Source organism: Gambusia affinis, linkage group LG17 (assembly GCF_019740435.1).
Source record: "Gambusia affinis linkage group LG17, SWU_Gaff_1.0, whole genome shotgun sequence".
Lineage (NCBI taxonomy): Eukaryota > Metazoa > Chordata > Actinopteri > Cyprinodontiformes > Poeciliidae > Gambusia > Gambusia affinis.
Window position 1 is genome coordinate 10,689,613 of NC_057884.1, and position 21,550 is coordinate 10,711,162.

Here is a 21,550-nt window from a genome sequence, read left to right on the forward strand (position 1 = left end):
AGATGAAGGAGGGGACATGAAGGAAAGACATGTAAGACGAGTTGCATTCCTTACACAAAATTCAGCTTCCTGGCGGCACAACTTTGGCAGATGTAATCCATGGAACAAATTCATTTCCGGGCTCCGACAGCAAATTCCAAAACCCATACTTTTCCAGAGTGAAACTAGCAGCTTCCAGTCAACGTTTGGTCCATTTTTAGAACAAATATGTGAGAGAAAGAGAGAGAGTTAGAGGGAGAGAAGCAGAGAGAAAAGAAAAAAAAAAGAGAGAGAAAAGCCCAGATGGATACAGCAGTGCTGAGACTTACATGCCGTGTCGCAGGACGTGCCTCTCCCATTCTAGGCTGTTGGTGAAGCAGCGGCCACAGAACTCGCAGGGAAGTCGCTTCTCTCCGCCGCTTGGCCCAGAGCTGGTGCTGCTGGGAGACGCAAGAACTTCTGGAAAACGGAGTTGAAACAAATGGTTAACTTCAGCACAAAGTGAGCCATTTACAGCCCAAGAAAATCATAGAAATTGGTAATCAAGTCACATTTTAAACTTTTAAAGCAATGTAAATTTATGTAAATTTATCAGTTGTTGCCATTTCTACCTCTTTGTATCTGATGGAAATAGTTGCTCATTTAAATATTAGTTTATAACTCTGACGCTGTAAAAAATGTGTTAAATTATTTCTTCTTATGTCCCATAAACATTTCATACAAGAAGTGCCTTTGGTTGATGTGGATTTTTACCTTGCGGGACAGTGTTTTCCTTCACTACCTCCTTGACTTCTTGTTCCTCTTCTTCATCATCTTCCTCCTCCTCCTGCAGTTCTTCCTCTTCTTGCTCCTCTTCCTCCACCGCCTCATTTGCCCCGTCCTCTCTGATGTTTTCCTCCCCGTCTTTGTCATCCGTCTCCTCCTGGTCATCCACCATGTTCTCAATGATTTCCATTCCTTCGTCGTCATCGTCATCCACCTCGTCGTCCTCCTCCTCCTCTTCCTCCCCCTGCATGGTGGCCTCTCCGTCCGCCACCATCTCCAGAATTTCGCTCTCAGCTTCCTCCTCTGCGCTGCTCTCTTGCTCATTTAGCATCTCCAGCTGGTCCAGGTTGACTCGGCCCATCAGCTCAAAGTTACGGATGACCTTGTCAGAAACAAGATGTCAGCGTTCCGTTAAGAGCTTTAATTATATCTTTCATTTGGAGGTGTTTAAAATACTGCAACTCAAGAACAGTGCAAAACTGACACCTTTATTTCACTTTTTAAAGACAGGATATTCACTGGCAAGTTAAATTGCTTTAAAGATAAAAATGTTACATACAAAGAAAAAAACAAAACAAAGCTTTTCTAAAGAAAGTTTTTTACTTTCATTTTAATTTGGATCAGGAGCATTCGGTGACTTTTATATGCTTATAAAAGCTAGAATTACCAGATCCAAACAAGATCAGCCTATTGTTTAGAGCATTAAACATAAAAGCAAAACAGGTTTGTGTTTAAAAATTGTATAATCAGAACGATCGGAATGAAATAGCAATGTTTATGTTCTCTTCTGAGTTTTGAGATAGTTTTGAGACCTTTGCTTTTTAGAAGGCCTGGAATTTTGTATTATATAGAGCTATGATTATAAGAGTCACAAAATGCAGTTATTCAGACATGTATTTAGTTACATTGATGATTTTTTTAGAACCTCTTGATAACCTGAAACAGATTAAAAGAGGTTATTCTTTCTTTTGCACTTTGTGAAACACCTGCTGAAGAATTAGGTGAATGGTGCTCTGTAATGCTCTCAGCACAAAAAAATCGATCTCTGAATTCTTTCGCTTCACCCTGAAACGGTGCTGCTCTCTTCATCATACTTTTAAAAGAATTTTTATTAGAAATTGAGGTTTTTGAAGGATTTAGATTCCAGAGAAAAACAAAATAAATCCAAAAAACTTATGATACATCTACTCATTGCCAGTGGATAAATGGAGAAACACCTGCTGCAACATAAATGTGTAATGATATCACAACATGTATAGTAGTTATAAAAGGCTGAAATAATCTTAGATACAGAGTCTCTTTAAGGTAAAGATAGTTTATTTGTTTTTGCAACCATCAAAGAAAAGTTTCCTTTCTGAAACATCCCAAGTGCAGCTTTTTTTTTCTCTTTTCTTTCATTTTAACCTAATTATAAAGGTATTCATTTCTTCTGCTGCTAATAGACTCCCTGGTGTAGTTCACCCAACAAGTCTCTGCTCATTGAAAGTCTGCTCATAGTTTCTGTGTATCCATGGAAAATGTAGCTATGCAAAACCGCACATACTGGTCTCCAACTGACCTTGTGCTCAAGGCGAAGGTGCTCCTCTAGCTGGCTGCTGCGGCTGCTGTCATAGTAGCAGAGCTGGCACTGGTAGGGCTTAAGCTCGTCATGCTTCTGCAGATGGAGCTGCAGGGCATGGTCACTTGAGCATGTGAAGGTGCACTTGTGGCAGCGAAACACAAGGCCCTCTAGGTGACGCGACAGCTTGGAGCGGCTGATCTCCAGAGGAGCCACACGATCTTCTGATGGAGAGGGGAGTGAAAATTAGTTTCATTTTAATAGACGGGAAGAGGAGGAGGAAGATTTGCGTGAATGTAAATTAGATATGTGTGCAGTGCTGCACATTTTGTGGGCTGTTGTGAGGAAAAGCAAACAGAGCACTGGGACTTCCTGTAGTGTTGACGTCACCACGAGGTTGCCAGGGAACCAGCGAGAGACCCCAGGGCAAGAAAAAAGTAAAGAAGCAGCAGTTTCCAGTCTCTGAAACTAAAATGTTACTGTTTATGTCTGACTTATACACACTAGGTCGAGGCTTACATTTAACGCATTACAGAAAATCTCCTGCCTCCACTACCATAAAAATGTCAAATAGAAATAAAACCGTTCTAAACTGAAAACACAGATTCATAAAGGGTAAGTTAATGGAAAGTTTATTTAAAGAACTGACAGGTTCTTTTAAACATGACCCAACCAAGAACCTTATTTGAAGAGGTATCTCTTTTTAACTGACTTAAAAAGAGAAACTTAAGGCAAACTGACCCAAACTAAGGGAAATGTGGCTAAACTGAGACAAAAAATGTTAAGTTCAAATAAAATAAAGAAAGCTAAACTAATTTTTTTTAAACCTTAAGCTCAAGTTCATTCATTGTACAGAATAGATAAAGTTGAATTTCAAATTGTTACACATGAATCTTAGAATTAAACCCTTAAATAAAAATACACTGTATGTCAAAAATAAATAATAAGTATCTATAAATTAGAATGGGATGTTAAATAAGTCAAATTGTTAAAACATTCTTATATTAACTCTTTACTCGATGTGTATGTTGGAACCTTGGAACAATAGTGGAGTTGGCACTGATATAAACAAACAGCAAAAATCTCGGACCACTCCTGTAAAACTCGTACTTCCCATGACCAGTAATGCGTACCTCTGTGCAGAACAATGTGGTCAATCATGTTGCTCTTGTGTTTGGTGTGATAGAGGCAGAGAGGGCAGTGCAGTTCCTTAGGTAAATCCCCGCTTCCACTGTTGCTGTGTCCAGCCTCGGCATGCAGTGAAAAGTTATCCCTGAAAAACATTTACGGATGGATTTTGCACCCTTAATAATATTTCAACATAAAACGGAGCACTTTGAATGAAGGCGGGGAGTTTTCTCTCACTTGCAGCAGGTGAAAAAGGAGCAGTCTTTGCACTTGAAGAGCTTCTTGCCGCCGTGGCGGTCCCTGTAGTGCCGCCGCAGACTCTGCATGTATCCGGAGCTGAACTCGCAGAACTCGCATGTGAGCAGGCCACACGGTGTGGAGCCGCCGGGTTGAAAGTTTAAAGACATCTGACTCCGGGAAGCCAGCTTGTAGTGAGTGAGTTCCTCACAAACATCAGCTGGCTCCAGATCTGACGGATCTAAGAAAGAGGCAGGAGAGAGAAAGGGAATATTACAACCAATTCATCTCAGGAAAAATCCAGCTGTTAATTACAGACCACACACCAGACATGTCAAGAATGAAGGACTGTGTGAAAGGTTATAAAGCAATATTCCAAGCTTTGGACAGTTCATGTAACACTGCCCAATGAAACCTTTTAAAACAGAAACAGTATGGCAAGACTACTGAAACATGACCGTCCACCTAAACTGGCAGAACGGGCAAGAAAAGCAATCAGAAAAACATCCAAAAAGCCTGTGGTAACTCTGTGGGGGCTGCAGAGAGTCATAGCTCAGGTGCGAGAATCTCTGAACGGAGCAACTTCTATCCAGTTATCTTAAATGTTGGAAGAAAGCCATTGTTGCACTGCAACATAAAAACGCTGCTGCTGAAAGCAACCTGAAAATAGCTTCTCGATGGAAAATTGTGAATAGGGAAGCTGGTCAGAGATGATGAGAGAAGGGATGGAACTAAACAAAAAGCAATCCTATGAGAAATCTTGTTAAAGTCACCTAAAGACATGAGTCTGGGCAGAGGTTCACTTTCCAGCAGGACAACAACCTAATCGCACAGCCAGAGATAAAATGGAAAGGCTCTGATCAAAGCATAATCATGTTTTATGGTGGCCAGGTCAGAGTCCAGACCTTCATATCAAAGACCTGATAATGGCTGTTCACAACCCTCTCCATCATTCTAGTTGAATAAAAAAACAACAACATTCTAATAGATTTATCTGCAAAAATAACAGTCATTAAAGTAGCTGGAAACAGACCAACAGAGTTACAACTGTGATTACGGCAAAATGTCACAGTTTTGAATAATGGGACTGAACATCCTAATTTTGTTGAAAAAAAAAAAAAACTTATTTTACTTCAGGTTTTATAATTGAAGAATAACTTATTAGAATGGTACAAGAGGTTTGGCTCTTTCCGGAACTAGCCAACATAAAAACAAACTTAACTGAAACTGAAATACAGCATTTTATATTGACAAATTTAATATCCATATAAATTGATATTTCCCTCATCTCCAGACTACAAAAAATATTTTCTCCTATGTATGACCAACCTGTAGCTTTCAGGATGATAAACGCATATTTGCATATTTTCTGCTTATTTATCATGCTACTGGTATCCGAGCTAATCGCACCACTGAAACTTATATATGAGGAACTTAAGCGGACCTCCGCATTATGAAGACAAAACAAGGCCTCAGTTTGCTGATATATGGCAGACTTGAGGTTTTTGAGTTATTCCTATAAAATATGAACGTAAATCAAATAAAATCTGCTTGCCCCACAAACAAAAGAAACTTCAAGTTAGAGCCCGAAGTCACTGAAGTCACAAACTGCCTTCATTTTGTGTAACTTAAGCTTCAAGCGTGCATCTGCAAGTCTGTTCATATTACAGCCTCATTTGTTTAATTCATACACGTCTTGTGTATAACAAAGTAATCTACCTACTGCTACAGCACTGGATTGATTTGCTGCATTAAACTGGGCAATTTCACCATCGTAGGTATAAGAGAGTAAGCATGAGCATCTTCAGTCATCTTCGTCCTCCTTCCCCCTCTCCCAAGGGTCTATGATATCAGTGATTGGGCTCATGCTTTCGTCCTACTTTGAGCCTCCAACACATCAATAAATAAGCGGAAGGCACACTAATAGATTATGTATCCATGTAGGAAAAGCTGAATTCAGCACTCAAAGTGAGAAGAACTACAAAAGGAAAGCTTGCACTTAAAATTTTTTTTTTCTAAGCTCCGATTTCAGACATTTGCAGACGAGCTAGAGAAGTTCAGATGTTCACAACTGATTAATGTTTTATTATCCTCTCTGCACTGTGGAATAAAAAAAAAAAAAAAAAAAGCAGAAACAAAGCAAATTCAGTGGTGATTTGAATGAAATAGAGCCGGAGCTCCTGTTTCCACTGTTGAAGGATCAAAATTACAGCCACATCATCAGCTTACATATTTTCAGGTTTGAGTGTCAGTTCGATTACTGACATAATTCGAAGGAAAACTGGATAAATTTTGCTTGTAAAAACAAAGGCAATTGACCAGGTGATCTTCACAAGGAAGAACAAAAAAAGACTTGCTCGGTCTGAATTCCAGATATTCAGCGGAAGGTGGCTGGTTTGACGCAGCATGGAGACATTCAATATGTCAGCTCTGCTCTCTCTCAATGCTTCATTTGTCCTGCTAGTGCACAGCTGACAGCAGTGGATGGTGCACCGAGGAATGCTGCACCACTCCGGCTCCAGGGAAGATTCCACAGCTCCAGCAGCAAGGTGACAGCTGCTGCCAAGAAAAGCCTGCAAGCTAACGCCGCTGCTGCAGAAAAACCCCCCAAAAAAACCACGGAAACACCTAAAAAACACAGCAGCGTGTCAAGCTACAGCCAGAGCGTCGCTTCGACTAAACATATTCAGCAAAGAAAAGGCGTCAAAGACGAAACCGAGGGGAGCCCTGGAAGGCAAGAATCCAAAGCAGATTTTGCCTTTGTAAGTGCATCAAGACATCTGACATAAAAAAGGGAATGAAAATAGTTGATGTGAAACTTGCTAGCTTGACTTGAGAAAAAAAAATCTTCCAACTAATGCTATAGAATGTGCACAACCTTTGAGAAAGTACACAGGGCAACTTTTACTTTTATCTCCATCCAGCCCATTTGTAATCTGCATCCAAGACATTCCGCCTAAACCTTCAAAAACTTCTCAACTTCTCCGCCTAATACTATCGAGTAGTCTCCCATCTATTGAAAAAGTTATTGAAGATGACGTTATACCATCTGTGGTCAGATGAGAATGGTCAGTGTGCGCAGCCTGTCGGGGGAGCCTGATAGCAGCGTGTGCAGCCTGGGTGGCAGCTCGGAGTTTAGGGAGGGTCAGAACCTCGCCGTGGTCCGTCAGAGAATGCTCCTTTAGCTGGCTGATGGTCATAGAGGAGAATGGGCAGGACAAGCACTTGTATGTGTACTGCTCACCTGGAAGGAAATGAACAAATGTTAAAAAATATATATTGTTATCCATTATTAGAGAAACAGTTGACAAAGATTTTTTTATTTTTTTGCAGAAACAAAGCCATCTGTATTATTTTGTAACGGGAAAGACAACCTGGGCTCCCCTTTGTATTCGTGGTGTCTAGTAAAAGTATTTGCACTCCTAGAACTTTTGTGACTTTACAACCACAAACTGCACTGTATTTTTTGGACCAACACAAAATTAATCAAATTAAAATTAAAATCACATAATTGTGAATTGGACACATGGTTTTCAAATGATACTGGTGATAAGAATCAGAAACGTGAAACACAAACTACATCTAAAGCTTTGGACAGTTCAAGGACCAATATTCAATCCAGTGAGAAGCTGTCAAAAATGGTTCTCAACCCTATAGCTTTAATAAAATGGCTTCAGATCAATGTGTTAGCATGGCCTAATCAAGGTTCAGATCTTTATTTGTCAAGAATGTTAAATATCTTTTAATGGTTTTCCTTCCACTTCACATTTATACATCACTTTGTCTTGGTGCGTCACGTAAAATCCCAGTAATATGCATTAATGTGCGAGGTTATAACAAGAAATTTAAAAAAAAAATAGTTTTAAGGGGTATGGAAACTTTTCAAAAGGCACTGAAGAAAATACAGACCTTTGGAGACCAAGTGGAAGGAATTTGGGTGTGGTTTAAAATTCTGCACTGAACTGAAAGTCTGACCAGGATTTTAGCATTTGATTTCCATCAAGATAAATTGCTATTTTTTTAATTTGTGTTAATTATAGAGATCTCACTAAAAGGGTTCATAATAGTAAACTGCTGGTAAAACTGGTGGCCAAGCTATTTTAAAAAGCTAATCTTATCAGTCGGTGTTGCCGACATCTTCATGGTGACACCACCACAGAATCAAGTTTCCTCGTTTCTGTTGCATGTGCTCAAAAAGCAAGGTAGCAAATCTGATCTGACTGTAATGTGGCTTTACAAGAAGTGGTTAGACTGGAAAATCATTGCCTTAGTAAGCTTTATCTGTCACATTTTGAAAATTTCAAGTTCCTGGTTGAGCAGCAGAAGACATCAGCTAACATTTATCCTCAACTAAAGATAAGCAACTTTGCGCTTCAACAGAAACAGAGCTTAAGCTGTGCTCTGTATAGTAATGAATTTGTTGCAGTTTAGGCCTTCTGCTTCCTCCTGTAATGTGTGACTCAATGCAACTGTGTGCAGGTGTGTGTTTACCTGTGTGGGCCTTATGCAGGTGGCTCTTCAAGCGGCTCGCGTAGGCAGACTTAAAGGGACAGAACTTGCACTTGAATGGCTTGTGGTGGCCATGGTGAGACTGCACATGTCTGTCCAGACTGCCGTGACACAAAACATGAAAAAAGAACAAAATAAATAAAGGAGGAATATTTGGATTAGAAGAGGAAAAAGGAGAAAAGGGTAATGAAGTTCATCTAACTAACAACAGCTAATGACTGGATAACATGGAGCCAAGAGGGATGAACTCATCTACCCACAATCCCCTGTAGGGAATGAGTGTGTTAGTGTCCTGTGGAGATGGTTGGAGCTGTGTTTTTTTAACGCCAGTACCTCTGCGGTGGCACGAGAATGCAGCTTCTTTCTGGGTCGGGGCATGTACAGTGCAGAGGGATTACACCTGGGAGCTCAGAGGAGATGAGGATTCTCCCTTTCCCTCTCGCTCTCGCCATCTCTGCGGCAGATAAAACAAATCGCAGGACCAAAATGTCCTGTCTCTCGCTGTAATGTTTGCCCTTCTCTCTCCTAACAGGCAGGAAATCTCGGAGAAGATTGGAGATTCGGAGGGATTGCGATCAGGTAAACAAAGCGAGGTGTAAAACTGTGCTGGGAACAAAATGAGTTCAACAGCCAGGTGATTGAAACGGCAGATGTTGTCAGAATGGAAGGGTGTTTATGGAAATGGTTTAAAATGTAGGAAACTGGGGCTACATCTCCAACAAATGGTGCATGCAGATTCACTTTAAACTAAATGAGACCATTTCCCCTGCCTGATATGAATGAAGTAAAAGAATTAGTGCACCTACAGCACATAATGTCACAAATGATTTGAGTAATAACTCAAGAAATTATATACTGCAAAATAATTAAGATATTCTTTTATCATTGTCACACAATCGTAAAGCTCAAAATGGATATTTGGACAACTGTGAAACCGGGTTGTGTGCTAAGAAACGGTTGCTTAGAACAGGTTTTTCCTGACTGGCTCTGGTGTTGAAAAAACTAGTTCAATCTGGGCTCCAAACCTTTGCTGAGCTAGGAGAAATAAATGCTTTCCTCAGGAACAGGTGGCAGGCTGTTGGTGAGCAATACAAATGGGGTGAATGAAATGTTTTAACTCCCGAGTTAGTTTTGTTTTTATTCTTTTTAATTCAAGACAGAACTAATAGAACCGGTGCGGTAATATAAGTCCAGCCCACCCACAGATATGAGCTTTTAGTCACTGCTCCCATCTGAATTCATGAACCCGGTGTTTAGAAACGCTGTCCTTCAAATTTGCCCGCTGTTAGTTGCTTTTTAACGCAAAAAATACAAAAATGTTCCAGACTCAGATTCACTGCACTCTTTCTTTATTGCCAAGAGAAAACTCATTCTTTTAATAATAAAAACAAAAATTTCTAATGAATCTTTACACTGGGGAGATTTTATATATGGCCTTAGCAAAAAGCACAAACCCAGACAAGAAGAAAGAAAGTGAAAGAACACAACATGCGGAGAAAGAGGGAAGGACACAAGAAAAAAACAGAATGAAGAAATATAGGACACAAGGAAGGAAGGAAAGAAAGTGAGGAAAGCAAAGATTGAATAACAAGAATGGAGTTAGGAAAGGATCACATTATGAAAGGAAAGACACAAGAACAAGAGGACAATAAGGAAGGGTGGAAGGACAGAAATATACACAGTAGGAAAGAAAAAAAACAATGAATATGGAAGGAAACCAGCCATGATAGAAAGAAATATAGATGGACAGAAAGAGGATATGAATGATAAGAAATAAATTAAAAAAGGAAGGATGCAAGTGAGGAAGGATGAAAATAGAACAAGCAAGAACAACAACAGGAAAGGACAGTAAGAACAGCGCAGGGAAGACAAAGAACACAAAGAATGTGATGATGGAAGAAGACAAGAAGAAACCAAAAAGGCAATGACACAAGAAAGGATGGGAGACAAGGACAGACAAAGTGAAGGACAGAAGAGAGACAGGAAGAAGGAAAGAAGGAAATATGGAAACTGTTTCCAGACTGATGCAGGGATCTACCGTAATTTAATTCCTTTTCCAGACTATATGTAGGAACGATGTTTTAGTAACATAATGGGGAAGCTCTGGGATCCATTCAATTTCTTTTCTTTAATTAATGTCTTTTAAATTGAACCTGCTAGAATGGACCAAGTGAGCCACAGAGCACACGCAGGAATGTATGTAAATCCCTGTATTCATGTGTAAACCTATATTTGCATCTAAGATGAAGAGGGAAATAATGTCAAGTATCAGCAGCATGACTCCTCTTCACTTACTTGTGTCTGAAGGGTGAGACGAAATGGCAGTATTGACAGCTGTATTTGTCCTCTTTGTTGAACAAAGCCATGGCCGAATGGCTCCTCTCGTGGGACCTCAGCCCCTGCATGGACATGAAGACCCGGTCGCACTGGGAGCACGCGTGACCCCCGGTTGCTAGCCGGTGATTCAGTTGGGTCCCCGACACCGTGGCTCTGGCGGTAGTCACGAGAGCGGCCGCTCTTCCCTCAACCTCCGCGTCCGGATCCAGGGTCCCCAGGTCAACGTCGTCAACGTTCTGATCGGTGGAACGAGTTGAAAACGGGGGGATGAACGATGAGGTTTCGGGTCCGTCGGTGCCGTCAACTTCAGCTGCTTCATCCTCCTCCAGGACGCCGTTGGTTAGAGTGTTTGAGGGCACAGTCAGGGGTACGTCAGTGACTTCCTGCTGTGAAGCAAAGAAAAAGAAAAGGAAAATTGTTTGTTCACTGAGATGGATACACCAATAAAATTTTAACCCATTGGATTCATTTGTGGTGCTTAAAACTCATTATTATTACTCAATCAGCATGTCAGGCCATAACCATCGTAACTGATCACTTTGGTTTGGTCAGAAATTAAACTTAGCGTGGATTTTGTTTTGATTTACAGACCAGAGAAGCAAACAAAAGCCATCAGTTTCTCCTTTACTTTCCTTGTCTGCTGGAGAAGCAGGTCAGTAACTACGACCATGGAGAGCAGAAAGACAATCACTGCACTCTTTCTTTATTGCCAAGAGAAAACTCATTCTGTCCGTGGAAGGACCTGACCCTGCACGTCAGGCAGCCATAAATAAGACGCACCAACCACAGAATCAACCAGTTCCTGAATTTACCCTTACTGCCTGCTCTTCATTTATATCAGAAGCACTTCCTGATTTAAAACTGAATTTGAAAAAACAAAAAAACATAATAACATTTGAAAAACATTGCTTTTAACTCTTCCTCTTATATGGTAAGTTTAAAATATTAAAGTAAATATGTTAATTTAAAACTTACAATAACAACTATGATGTGAAACGCAAATGATCCATGGCTGTGAATTGTTACTCAAGTAAAAATCTGTGTGGCATGCATGCAGAACACCATGTGTGGTGAAAAACCAACACTGCACAAAATCCCCATGTTGAAACATGGCTGAGGCAGCATCAGACTGTGGGTATGGTTTTCTTAAATAAAATGAAGGGCCTAAATAAAGGGCTAGTTGTGTTTGAAGGTCTGAAGACTAAAGAGATTTGCCTTTTAAGGAAGACAGCAACCCCACTCTAGAGCTACAATGGAATGGTTCAAAGCCTGTTCATGTGTCGCAATGGTACAAAGTTCAGACCAACGTAAGAAAATGTGGCAAAAGGTGAAATTTGATCTTCAAAGATGTGTTCCATCCAAATTGACTGAGATCTTCTAGGGAGGAATGGACAAAAATTTCAGTCTCTGGAGGCAAAAAGCTGGCGGAGAAGGATGGTTTTGCAAAAATATTTACCGTACTCGTGGAGTGTCCATACAAATGTACCCAACACTTTGCAGGTTTTGATTTGGAAAGCAAGACAAAACCCCCCAAAAAAACCCTGAAAGTTATGCACAGTTATTGTCCCGCATTGCAATTACTGTATACACTACTTGTTACCAACAAAAATATGAAAAAATTCTTTAAGATTTTGATAGTAACAAAAAAAAATATATAGGAGAAGTTTACCTAAAATGCATTAGAAAACTTCCTTTTTCATGCTCTGTGCTTGTCTGCCTATCTTCTCTTGGACAAGTAAAGACAGGCTAAATTTGATGGACGAGTCAGGCCTCTATCCGAGAATGTTGTTGGATCCCCAGGCCTGTTGCCCTCTGTGGCAATCTCAGTGGATTACTAATGCACAAACTGTTGCCAATGACTGTCTAAAAAGTTATAGCTCACAGCTCCAACATCTTGTTTAGGATAGAACAGCACAACTCATTTTCTCTGAAAGAGGATGACGGCCTCTGTCAGCAATGAACAAAATGCACAAACCAAAGTCTATTTAAACAAATCACTGCAATTTTCAGAGAGTTAGAAAAGACAACAGACTCACCGGGGACCAGCAGAGTGTGCTTTTACAACACCCTAAAAAAAGATCCATGGATCATTTTAGCACAGCAGGAATCTTTACATTAGCATGGAGTGTCATTGTGAGGGGAGTTTAATTTTCTTACAGGAACAGTTTGACATCCTATTGTTGACAATTACAACAGCAAGGGGGCAAGAATTAGAGCTTGGTGTACTGAAGGAAATCTAGGACACAGTCTACATATATTTGTTACGATGTTAAAGTTCTTAAGCATGAAGAGCCTATGCATTTTTCAAATCTAACAGTGATACTTTTCAGAAGTTTTGGGTCCATTTAATCTCTATGATAAAATGAAACAACATAGTATGGAGGGCCGTATCTCACACACAAACAAACATGGATGGCCGTACAAACTGTAGAGAGACATGGATGGAAGAGCGCATTTTTTTCTTCATACAGAGATTTGAAAATAATTTAAATTCAGGACTTTTCTTGATGATTTAGGAACAGTTTAAGTGCAACTTTCCTCTTAGATTTAAAACAAACTCAAGTTGTAAATTTCAGGTTGTCCCACATCACTCGTTCATACCTTTGTCGTGTTAAATAAAAAATGTGAAAAATCTTTCCTCTAAAAATCAATAATGTCTTCTTACAGTATGCAAAACATGAGAGATTGCCAGAGCTGGAGCCTTCCTGTTTGATGACACATTTTAAGCCAATCACTTGCTGCACTGATTAAAATACCAGCCATGCATGCTGGCATGACACTCTGCATACCTCCTGTTAACCATAAGTGGATTCTCGCAATTACATAACAATTAAGTCGTTAACACGAGCATCTCAAGACGCTGAGATAATTAGCTCACGATCTAAAGATACTAGCATTAAAGTGTGATTGAAAGCATCTTTTGTATATGTATTATTGTTGTGTTAAACATTTGTGCAATTACATCCTTGGAAAGAAGGACTTTCCTATAACTACATCTGTAACACAGAAATATTAAACAGCTTTGCTCACCTTGACACGACCCCGTTTGGCTTCCCCATACTGGACGTGCTTCCTAAGGTGGTTGCAGATCGCTCGGAGGGTCGGGTGGATCTCCACGCAGAAGTTGCACCTGAATCCTATGGGGGTTTTATTTGCAAGGCTTTCCTGATGACAAAAATGAAAAGGAAAAAAAAAAAAGAAGAAAAAACTTAATCTGGTTTACTCAACCATTTTTATAGAAGGTCTAGATAAATTATACAGGTAAGACTCCCTAATGACAAAAATAGCAATTAAATATTTGATGTCATATTCTTTTTAGCTTACATTTTCTCCAGGAAGCTAAAACATCTTATAGTTCACAATAAGTCTTAAGGTATTTTTAACAACCATTCAATTAAACTACCGTAATTAAAATGCATTGCTATGGCCAACTACAGAAATGCAGAACGCACAAATGAAATTATGCCATTATGTTTTTGAATATGCAACCAATATAGGTTTAAAGGGTTTTGGAATCCTATTTGCATTAACCACTACAATATTTTCTTTTTTCAACTTGGACCTGTAAAATGGAAGAAGTCCACTTTGGTCTTTGTCTTCTTGGACTACCTATAAATGTCAGCCTCTGGAACCAGGTAGTCAAGTTTTATATTACATAAAGATGCTATGAGTATTAACTATGAAACGTAACAAATTGATATCAGACTTGCATAGCACTTTTCAGGACCCTCAAAGATGCTTTACAATGAATTGGTCATTCCCCTTCATACACACATTCACAAGCTACAACAGATACTAATTGCTTATAAAAGAGACATTCTGAACTGTTCTCGTGAAGCCAAAATAATTCAATGAGGGCTCATTATGCTCACCTTCTCATGTTTATTATCCGGCGGCTCTGTTCCTTTCTGCTTGCCAAGAACCTGCTTCTTTCTCTCCAGTCTCATAACTCTCTTCTCAAACTCCTCGTTGTGCTGCAGTAGATGATCAGCCAGATCAGGTAGACCCGTAAACTTCAATTCACAGTGGGAGCATTCGTATAACTCAGACTCCTCATCCTCAGGGGTAGATGACACCAAGAAATCCCTCTTAAGGTCTACGCTGTGATGGTCATTGTAGTGCATAGATAGCAGCTGCCCCGTGCTAAAGGACAACCGGTAGCATTTCAGACACTTGAATGGAAGCCAGTCATCATCACCGTCCTCCTCAGGCTGTAGCGGGACCTCCAACACTTCTTTGTCCTCTTCGTCAGGCACGCCTTCCTCAGCCTTCTCAGGCTCGTTAGCGTAAATAACGGTGAAGTAACGGCCGAGTTTGCTGGAATGCTGCTTCTTGGGGAAGACGCCAGGATGGCGTTTTATGTAGTGCGAAACAATGCTCTTTCTGCTGAAGGCCTGGAATCCGCAGAGGTTACATCGCCGCCTCTCCACCGCCAAACGCAGCTCTTCGCTCATTTCTGAGCACTCCCCATCTGATGGTGGCTGAGCAATCACTTTGGTGGGCTTGTCGCTCATCGTCTTGGAGGCAGCCAGGCAATGAGTATAATAGGCATCAATATCGTGGCGCTTTTGGTAGTGTGCAGCCAGGCCTTTGCGGATAGGGTTTGTGTAAGAGCACAATGCACATTTAAAGACATTGTTTTTACCCTCTGGTTGAGCACGCACATTATTGTGCTTGATGCGATAGTGGCGAGCAATGCCTTTCCTTGTGGAGCAGAAGTACTTGCAAAGCTGACACTTGAATACAGCATGTTTCTCTGGCTTATTGATGGGTAACTGAGAAAGGGCAAAGTCCAACTCACTCACCTCCTGGACTTTAGCAGTGCTTGACATATTACTGCTGCTGCATTCAGCCATTGGCTCGTTTTCTCTGAAGGAGGCAAAATTACTCAGAGAGGGTGTGAACATATCTGAGGCCGACTGATTGTGATATTTCTCATAATGGATTTTAAGTTTCTCAAGTGTTCCATGGGTGTATGGACACATTTTACATCTGTACGCACCGTAGCCCTGCCTCTGAGTTTTGAACTTGTCATCTCCTTCGTGCAATTCTGAGATTTGCTCTATATCGTCTGCAAAGTCCTCGGCGGTGACCTTCACCAAGGGATGCCGTTTCTGATAGTGAGTTAGGACTCCGTGAATGCGGGAGTTTACATAAGGACAGTGCCGGCATTTATAAACAGAGCTGGGATTGATGTCTGCCTCTTGTGCAAAATCTGCAGCTTTTACTTTCATGCCTGGGTGCTTCTTGCCATAGTGAGTGAGGAGGCCATGGAGGCTGTTGTACTCTGACAGACACACAGTACATTGATAAGGATTGTTAGAAATAGAAAGGCGTGGATGGGAATGGGTTTCTTGAGGTGGGGTGGCAATAACTAGTACTCCTTCATCAGACTGGCAATTCAAAAGTCCATGCTCCTTTGTGACCTGCTGCTGGAAACTTTCAACAGTGCCATCACCTTTGATGATATCCAAAAGCACAGATTCATCCTCTTTGATAGCCCAGGGGTGGACTGCCTGGTAGTGACTTGTAATGTCCCATATAGAGCAAGCCTCAAAGGCACAATCTTTACATTTGTAATGTTTTGTGTCCGTATTTCCTTGCTGGGTGGTTTCTGGCCCTGCCCAGAGCTTGCTGGCCATGTATGCGTAATCAACATTATGTTCAGGATGGCGTCTTTGGTAGTGAAGCAAAAGGCCCTGGGGATCAGCATGAGAATAGATGCACCACTCGCAGTGATAACCTGCCTCCAGAATGCCATCTTGGTAAGCCCAATGTAAAATGGTCATGGCTGTTGCTTTAACAGTAGGGTGCTCCTTCTTCAGATGCTTCTTTAGGGCGTAAACGTAGGGTGTTGTATATGGACAGTGTCTGCACTTAAGGGAACGCATAGGTGTTGCATTTTCATTATCAGCAGAAGCCGAGATTGCAGTAGAGGAAGTACTGCTAGACTGGACCATCTGTGCTCGTTCGCGCTGGCTCCTCACCACTGCAGTGTGACGACGCACCAGGTCGGCGTTGGCCTTGGTTTCCCTGTGCTTTTTCTGATAGTGGATAAGCACTCCTTTTACAGTCCGGTTACCATAATCACAATGCTGGCAAAAGAACAGTTCTTCTTCCCCTTTTTCACCACCACCTAGTTTGGAGTTTTTCGAGCCATCGTGGCCATTATTTTGAAACTGCTTCAAAAATTGCTTGGGAGCAGCAATTTGCAGTTCATCCATTAATTTCATTAAACCAGGAGTGGGAGGACCATGCTTGATGTATTTAGCTGTCACTTTCACTTCTGGGTGTCTTTTTTGATAATGAACCAGCACACCAACCACAGACTTGTTGCTGTACACGCAGTGTTTACAGTAGTACATTTCTTCATCTGATCCATACACAGATGAAGTTACATTGGATTGTTTTGGAGTGCTGGAGATGGCAGGGCTGAAGGAGGAGTTTGCTAAGGGATGTGACGGATCAACTGACACCACCTTCATTGTTTTCTGAATACGGAAATAAGATGCCTTTTGCTCTGGGTGTTTCTTTTGGTAGTGAACCAACACTGAGTGCATGTTGGCACTGGAAAAGGAGCACACATCACAGTCATAGACAACCACATTGCTGATAGTTTCCTTTAGAGATTCTGTCTCAGCACTGGCCTCTGGAGACTTTGGGGCCGTTTTTGGCACAGGGCTTGAGGAGGACCTGGGCACTGAAGAAGATGAGTTAAAACTTTTGGGGCCAGAGTTTAATATCTCTCTAAGGGTTTGTGATTCACTGGTCTTGTGACTTTGCTCTACAATGTAGCTGGAGAAGATCATGGCATTGTTGATTTTTACAGTGGGGTGCATTCTTTGGTAATGAGGCATCAGACTCCTGACATTGGGGCTTGTGTATGAGCAAAAGCGGCACATGTACAAAAGATGTGGTTGGTTAAAATTAAGCACATTGCTTGCTTCCGGATGGTGATCCATGTAGTGTTGGTGCAAGTCATTGTAATTTGTGTATTCAATGTAGCACTCTAAACAACGGAAAACAGCACTCTGGTCTTCAGGATCCAGGATATACTTAAAGCTGAACTTGATATAAGGGTGCATCCTCTGATAGTGAGTGCTGACACTTCGAGCTGATTTGTTGTGGTATTCACAGTGTTTACAGTAGAAGCGCATGGTTCCAGAATCATCTGAATAGTCCATGTTCTCGTGGATGGTGCTGTCACTGGGATCAGCTGAAATGTTTTCACCATCATCAGACAGAGTCAGAGATATTGGAATGTTTCTCTGTTTTAACTTGGGGTTGTTTTTTCTTTTCCCTATTCTGCCTCCTTCTTGAGAGACTGAGGATTCTTGATTAAACAGATGTGTGTTGTAAGCAAAGACTGGGTTTCTGTTGTCGTTTTTACTCTCGTCACCACTGCCATTATTTTCCCCATTGTATTCATCATCCATGTCATCCAGGTTAATGATCATGTCCTGCTGGCTTTGGCTTATTTTGCTTTGAAGGTTACTGGCAATCTCATCAATTCTAGTTCTCTTTTTGACAGAGGACAGATCCAAAGGAAGGTCATTTATGGACTTCCTGGCTCTTTTTCCTGCAACTAATGTTTTCTTGGTGGTGGATCCCAATATGGATGTCTGGGTTTTTTGCAGAAACACTGGAGAAGCTTCCACTTCAGTGTCTGGCTGGTCACTCGTCTGGGTTTCAAAGACAGTGGAATCGAGGTCATCACAGTAGGAGTGCTTGTGCTGCTGGTGGACTCTCAGACCTTTTAGAGTGGTGGTAGAGAAGCTGCAGAGCGTGCAGCGATGAGGGTTCTGCTGGTCATTAGATGTGCTGGTTGGCTTCTTCCCGTTTATTTTGGAGCTTATATTGCCCCCGTTAAGCGGCTCTGTGGTACCATCGTTCTGAGGTTCCGGGCTATCCCCGGTAAGGTCCAATGTCTCTAAATCTGAGGGATTGTGGCTCTGCTTGTGCGTGCCGAGCTTCAAAGGGCTGGTGCAAATAAAGGGGCATTCATCGCATTTGTACACTGTTGTTTTGCCAGAGAGGTGAATGTTTTCAATGTGGCGGGAGATGCTCCGCCTGTGCATCGTAAGAAAGGAGCAGAAGGGGCACTGGAATCGGTTCATGTACCTTCTGAATGGGATTCCTTTAGTTTCCAGTAATTTATTATCACCATCTGTTAACAGTTGCTTTGCATCTGCGGAGAGGATTCCCGTGTAGCTGGGATCATCTATATCGCCCACTTCTTCTTCGTCGTCGTCGTCGTCCTCCAAGCTGCTCCTGGAGTCATCCTCATTGATCATGTTGGTGTCCACATGTGATACACTGTTGGAGACATCGGTGGAGGCAAATCTTTTTGACAAAATAGAAGAACCAGTGCTGTTGGGAGTGACTGCACAAATCTGTGCATACTGAATGGATGAGATTTCTGCAACTGACTTTTCCACCATTTGTTCTGGGTTTTCCACTGAATCTTCCTTTCCGGTGAAAATCACATTTGATCTTGTTGGGCTAGAGGAAGAGGCTGGAGAGCTGGGCTTGGGTGAGCTTGCACTTGGTTCTTCTAGATTTTCAGGGCCGGAAACTATCTTCACCTTATCACTGTGTTCCTTTACCACATGGTCAGTCCAGCTGTCCTTCTGGTCAGTCTGGTAGTCACACCATTCGCAGGGAAATGTTCCCTTGATGAGTTCCGCACCTGCTTCAGATTCCTCCTCAGCCTCTGTGCCCTCCAGTTGAGCTTTGCCGCTACTAGAGGGAACTTTGTTATGATACATTAGTTGGTGTTTTAAGATCCTTGCTTTGCGCGGAGACTTGTATGTGCAATACTGACAGGAATACACTTTTGAATGATCGTTGTGCGTTATTACAGTGTAGCTGGCCTGCTTAACGTTGTCTGAGGAGACTTTTGCATCTGATTTTTCCTCTCTGACATTATGGACCTTTTTGGTGTGATTTCTCAAGAACGACTTTGACCGAAAGTAACGGACGCAGAACTGACATTGGTAAAAAGGGAGATGAGTTTCAGTAGTTGGTTTCTGTGATGTTTTGTTGGGCCCTTCAGAAGAGTTGGAACCTAAAAAAAAAAATCAAATAAAGTATTGAAGATATATTTTAGAATATTTATTAACAGAGCTTTTATTTATATAATTTACTTTTTTCAGTCAGACAAAAGTATTTATTTGTCTACTCATTAAAATGCATCAGCACTTACTAGGCCTCTAAAATAGAGAAAAGAAATACTTCTTAATCCTAAACAAAATAACGACAGCATCTGATTGTGGAGGGCATACTTATTCCAGCTTTAGGAGGCGTGTAATCTTTGTCATCCTTGTCTTCCTTATCCCCATTTTCCTCCTCTTCCTCTTCATCCTCTCCTCTCAGGGAGTCCGACTCATCTGCGTCAGATGGCTGCAGGAAAACAGTGTGCACTTCCTGAATATGTGTTTTCAAGTCCTCATATGACTCGGCACGGAAATCACAGCCATCACACTGCAACCCCTCCATCACTGAAAAGGGGGAGAACTCCCTGGAAAAATCAGGGAAACCTGAAAGACAAAGAGGGAAAATCATTAGTGGATGCTGCTTTGTTATGTTAATTTAATGAATGACACTTTTATATATGTACAAATATGTATAGAGACAATTATGTAAAAGTTAATAATTGAAGACAACGTCGAGTTCAACAAGAATTAAATCTATATCACATGGTTTTTCATAAGAAAGGACTTATCCTTGATCTTGGATGGCTATAATTAATGATTACTGGTTTGAACAATCAGATGCTAGATGCTGACATGACTTTGCACAGAATAAATGACATAAAACTAAATGTTCTATAAAAACATTTTTAGATGTGAAGAAATGTTTTTAAAAGCAGTTTAAAAATGATCTTTTTGCTAAAACCTTATGTTTTACTTTTCACAACATAAGCTAATAGTAGAGGGTATCAAAATATAATGCAGCATCTTGAAATCTCTGAAATGTTTAAATGTGTCAGTAAACTCTTGCAGTCTAACAGGAGTTGGCAGAGGGGACGATTCAGCAGATGCTGCAGGTTCAATTTTTTTCAGCGTAGCATTATTCCAAGAACAATGCAGGGACTGAGGAGGGATTATGGGTTGATTTGTCCCATTTTTTATTTTTTTATTTTTTTACCTTGGGATAAGCAACAGCTGGAGAGCAGCTCCAGAGCTCAGTATTTAGAGCAGAATATTCCATCTGATTGCATTAACTGCTCTGAAGATTGAATGAATCAACTAAGAAATGAAGGCTTTACATTTTAGGGGGGTGTCTTGTTATTCTGACATGTATTGGAAAAATGGAAGCTGGTGGTCTTACATTCTTGTGACATTTAAAAGGTTGATAGACAATCTGATGAAGAAAAGAGATAGACCTTAATCCAGGTGAAAATATTTCCTTTGCCAGGGCATCATGTGGTAGAGAGGCAGAATGTGACCAGACACCATTGTTTGGGTTGTTTAAAATCCATAGATGCATGCTTGGTGATTAGCACCGAACAGTATGTGGTGGAGAGGTCTCCCTACTTCAAAGACTTAAGAGGCAAATGTTGAACCTTGCAGTTCAGTCTTTAGCTTGTCACGATAGGATGCTAAAAAAGAAATATGTCTAGGGGTAGATCCCTGACAATTCTGCAAGGTAACCTCTCTCTGAGATAAAAAGGGATTAGTTAAGCTTCATTTTGTAGTTCCTCTTGATTTTTTTTTTTTTTTTTGCTAAAATCCTATACCTTTTCCTTAAATAAACTTAAATAAAATGTATTATTTAGGGTCAAACTCAGAGTGAAAGATTTGCACTGCCTGTACCTGCTCACCCTAAACACAAAAAGATGTATTGAGTGTGCCTGAGATTTTTGTTTTTAGCATCCCACTAAACATGGTTTTACTGGTTAAGACCATTTTTTGCTCATCAGGATGTATTTCAAATTAATGACCATATACATCTGTCTGCATTGACAGACAAAAATAAAGAGTGAGTGACTGTTTCAATGCATTAATCAACTTAAACTGCAAAATTTGAAATTGA

General features: G+C 40.9%; 1 protein-coding gene across 5 annotated transcripts in view; it reads right to left on the minus strand.

The window, feature by feature from the left end:
- The window catches only part of znf462 (zinc finger protein 462), a 53,306-nt gene that overhangs the window by 4,073 nt on the left and 27,683 nt on the right, over window positions 1-21,550 (minus strand). For 3 of the 5 annotated variants that reach the window (XM_044096531.1, XM_044096532.1, XM_044096533.1), the window contains exons 2-12: window positions 19,798-20,052; window positions 14,386-19,580; window positions 13,544-13,678; window positions 10,472-10,899; window positions 8,159-8,277; window positions 6,714-6,911; window positions 3,668-3,908; window positions 3,436-3,575; window positions 2,303-2,526; window positions 733-1,126; window positions 309-438 (exon numbers count right to left, since the gene is read on the minus strand). In XM_044096531.1, the coding sequence (XP_043952466.1) occupies window positions 309-438; window positions 733-1,126; window positions 2,303-2,526; window positions 3,436-3,575; window positions 3,668-3,908; window positions 6,714-6,911; window positions 8,159-8,277; window positions 10,472-10,899; window positions 13,544-13,678; window positions 14,386-19,580; window positions 19,798-20,011 (7,418 nt within the window). In that variant the 5' untranslated portion in view covers window positions 20,012-20,052. The remainder of the gene's footprint in view (window positions 1-308; window positions 439-732; window positions 1,127-2,302; window positions 2,527-3,435; window positions 3,576-3,667; window positions 3,909-6,713; window positions 6,912-8,158; window positions 8,278-10,471; window positions 10,900-13,543; window positions 13,679-14,385; window positions 19,581-19,797; window positions 20,053-21,550) is intronic. The other 2 variants (XM_044096534.1, XM_044096535.1) reach the window with 2 other exon arrangements.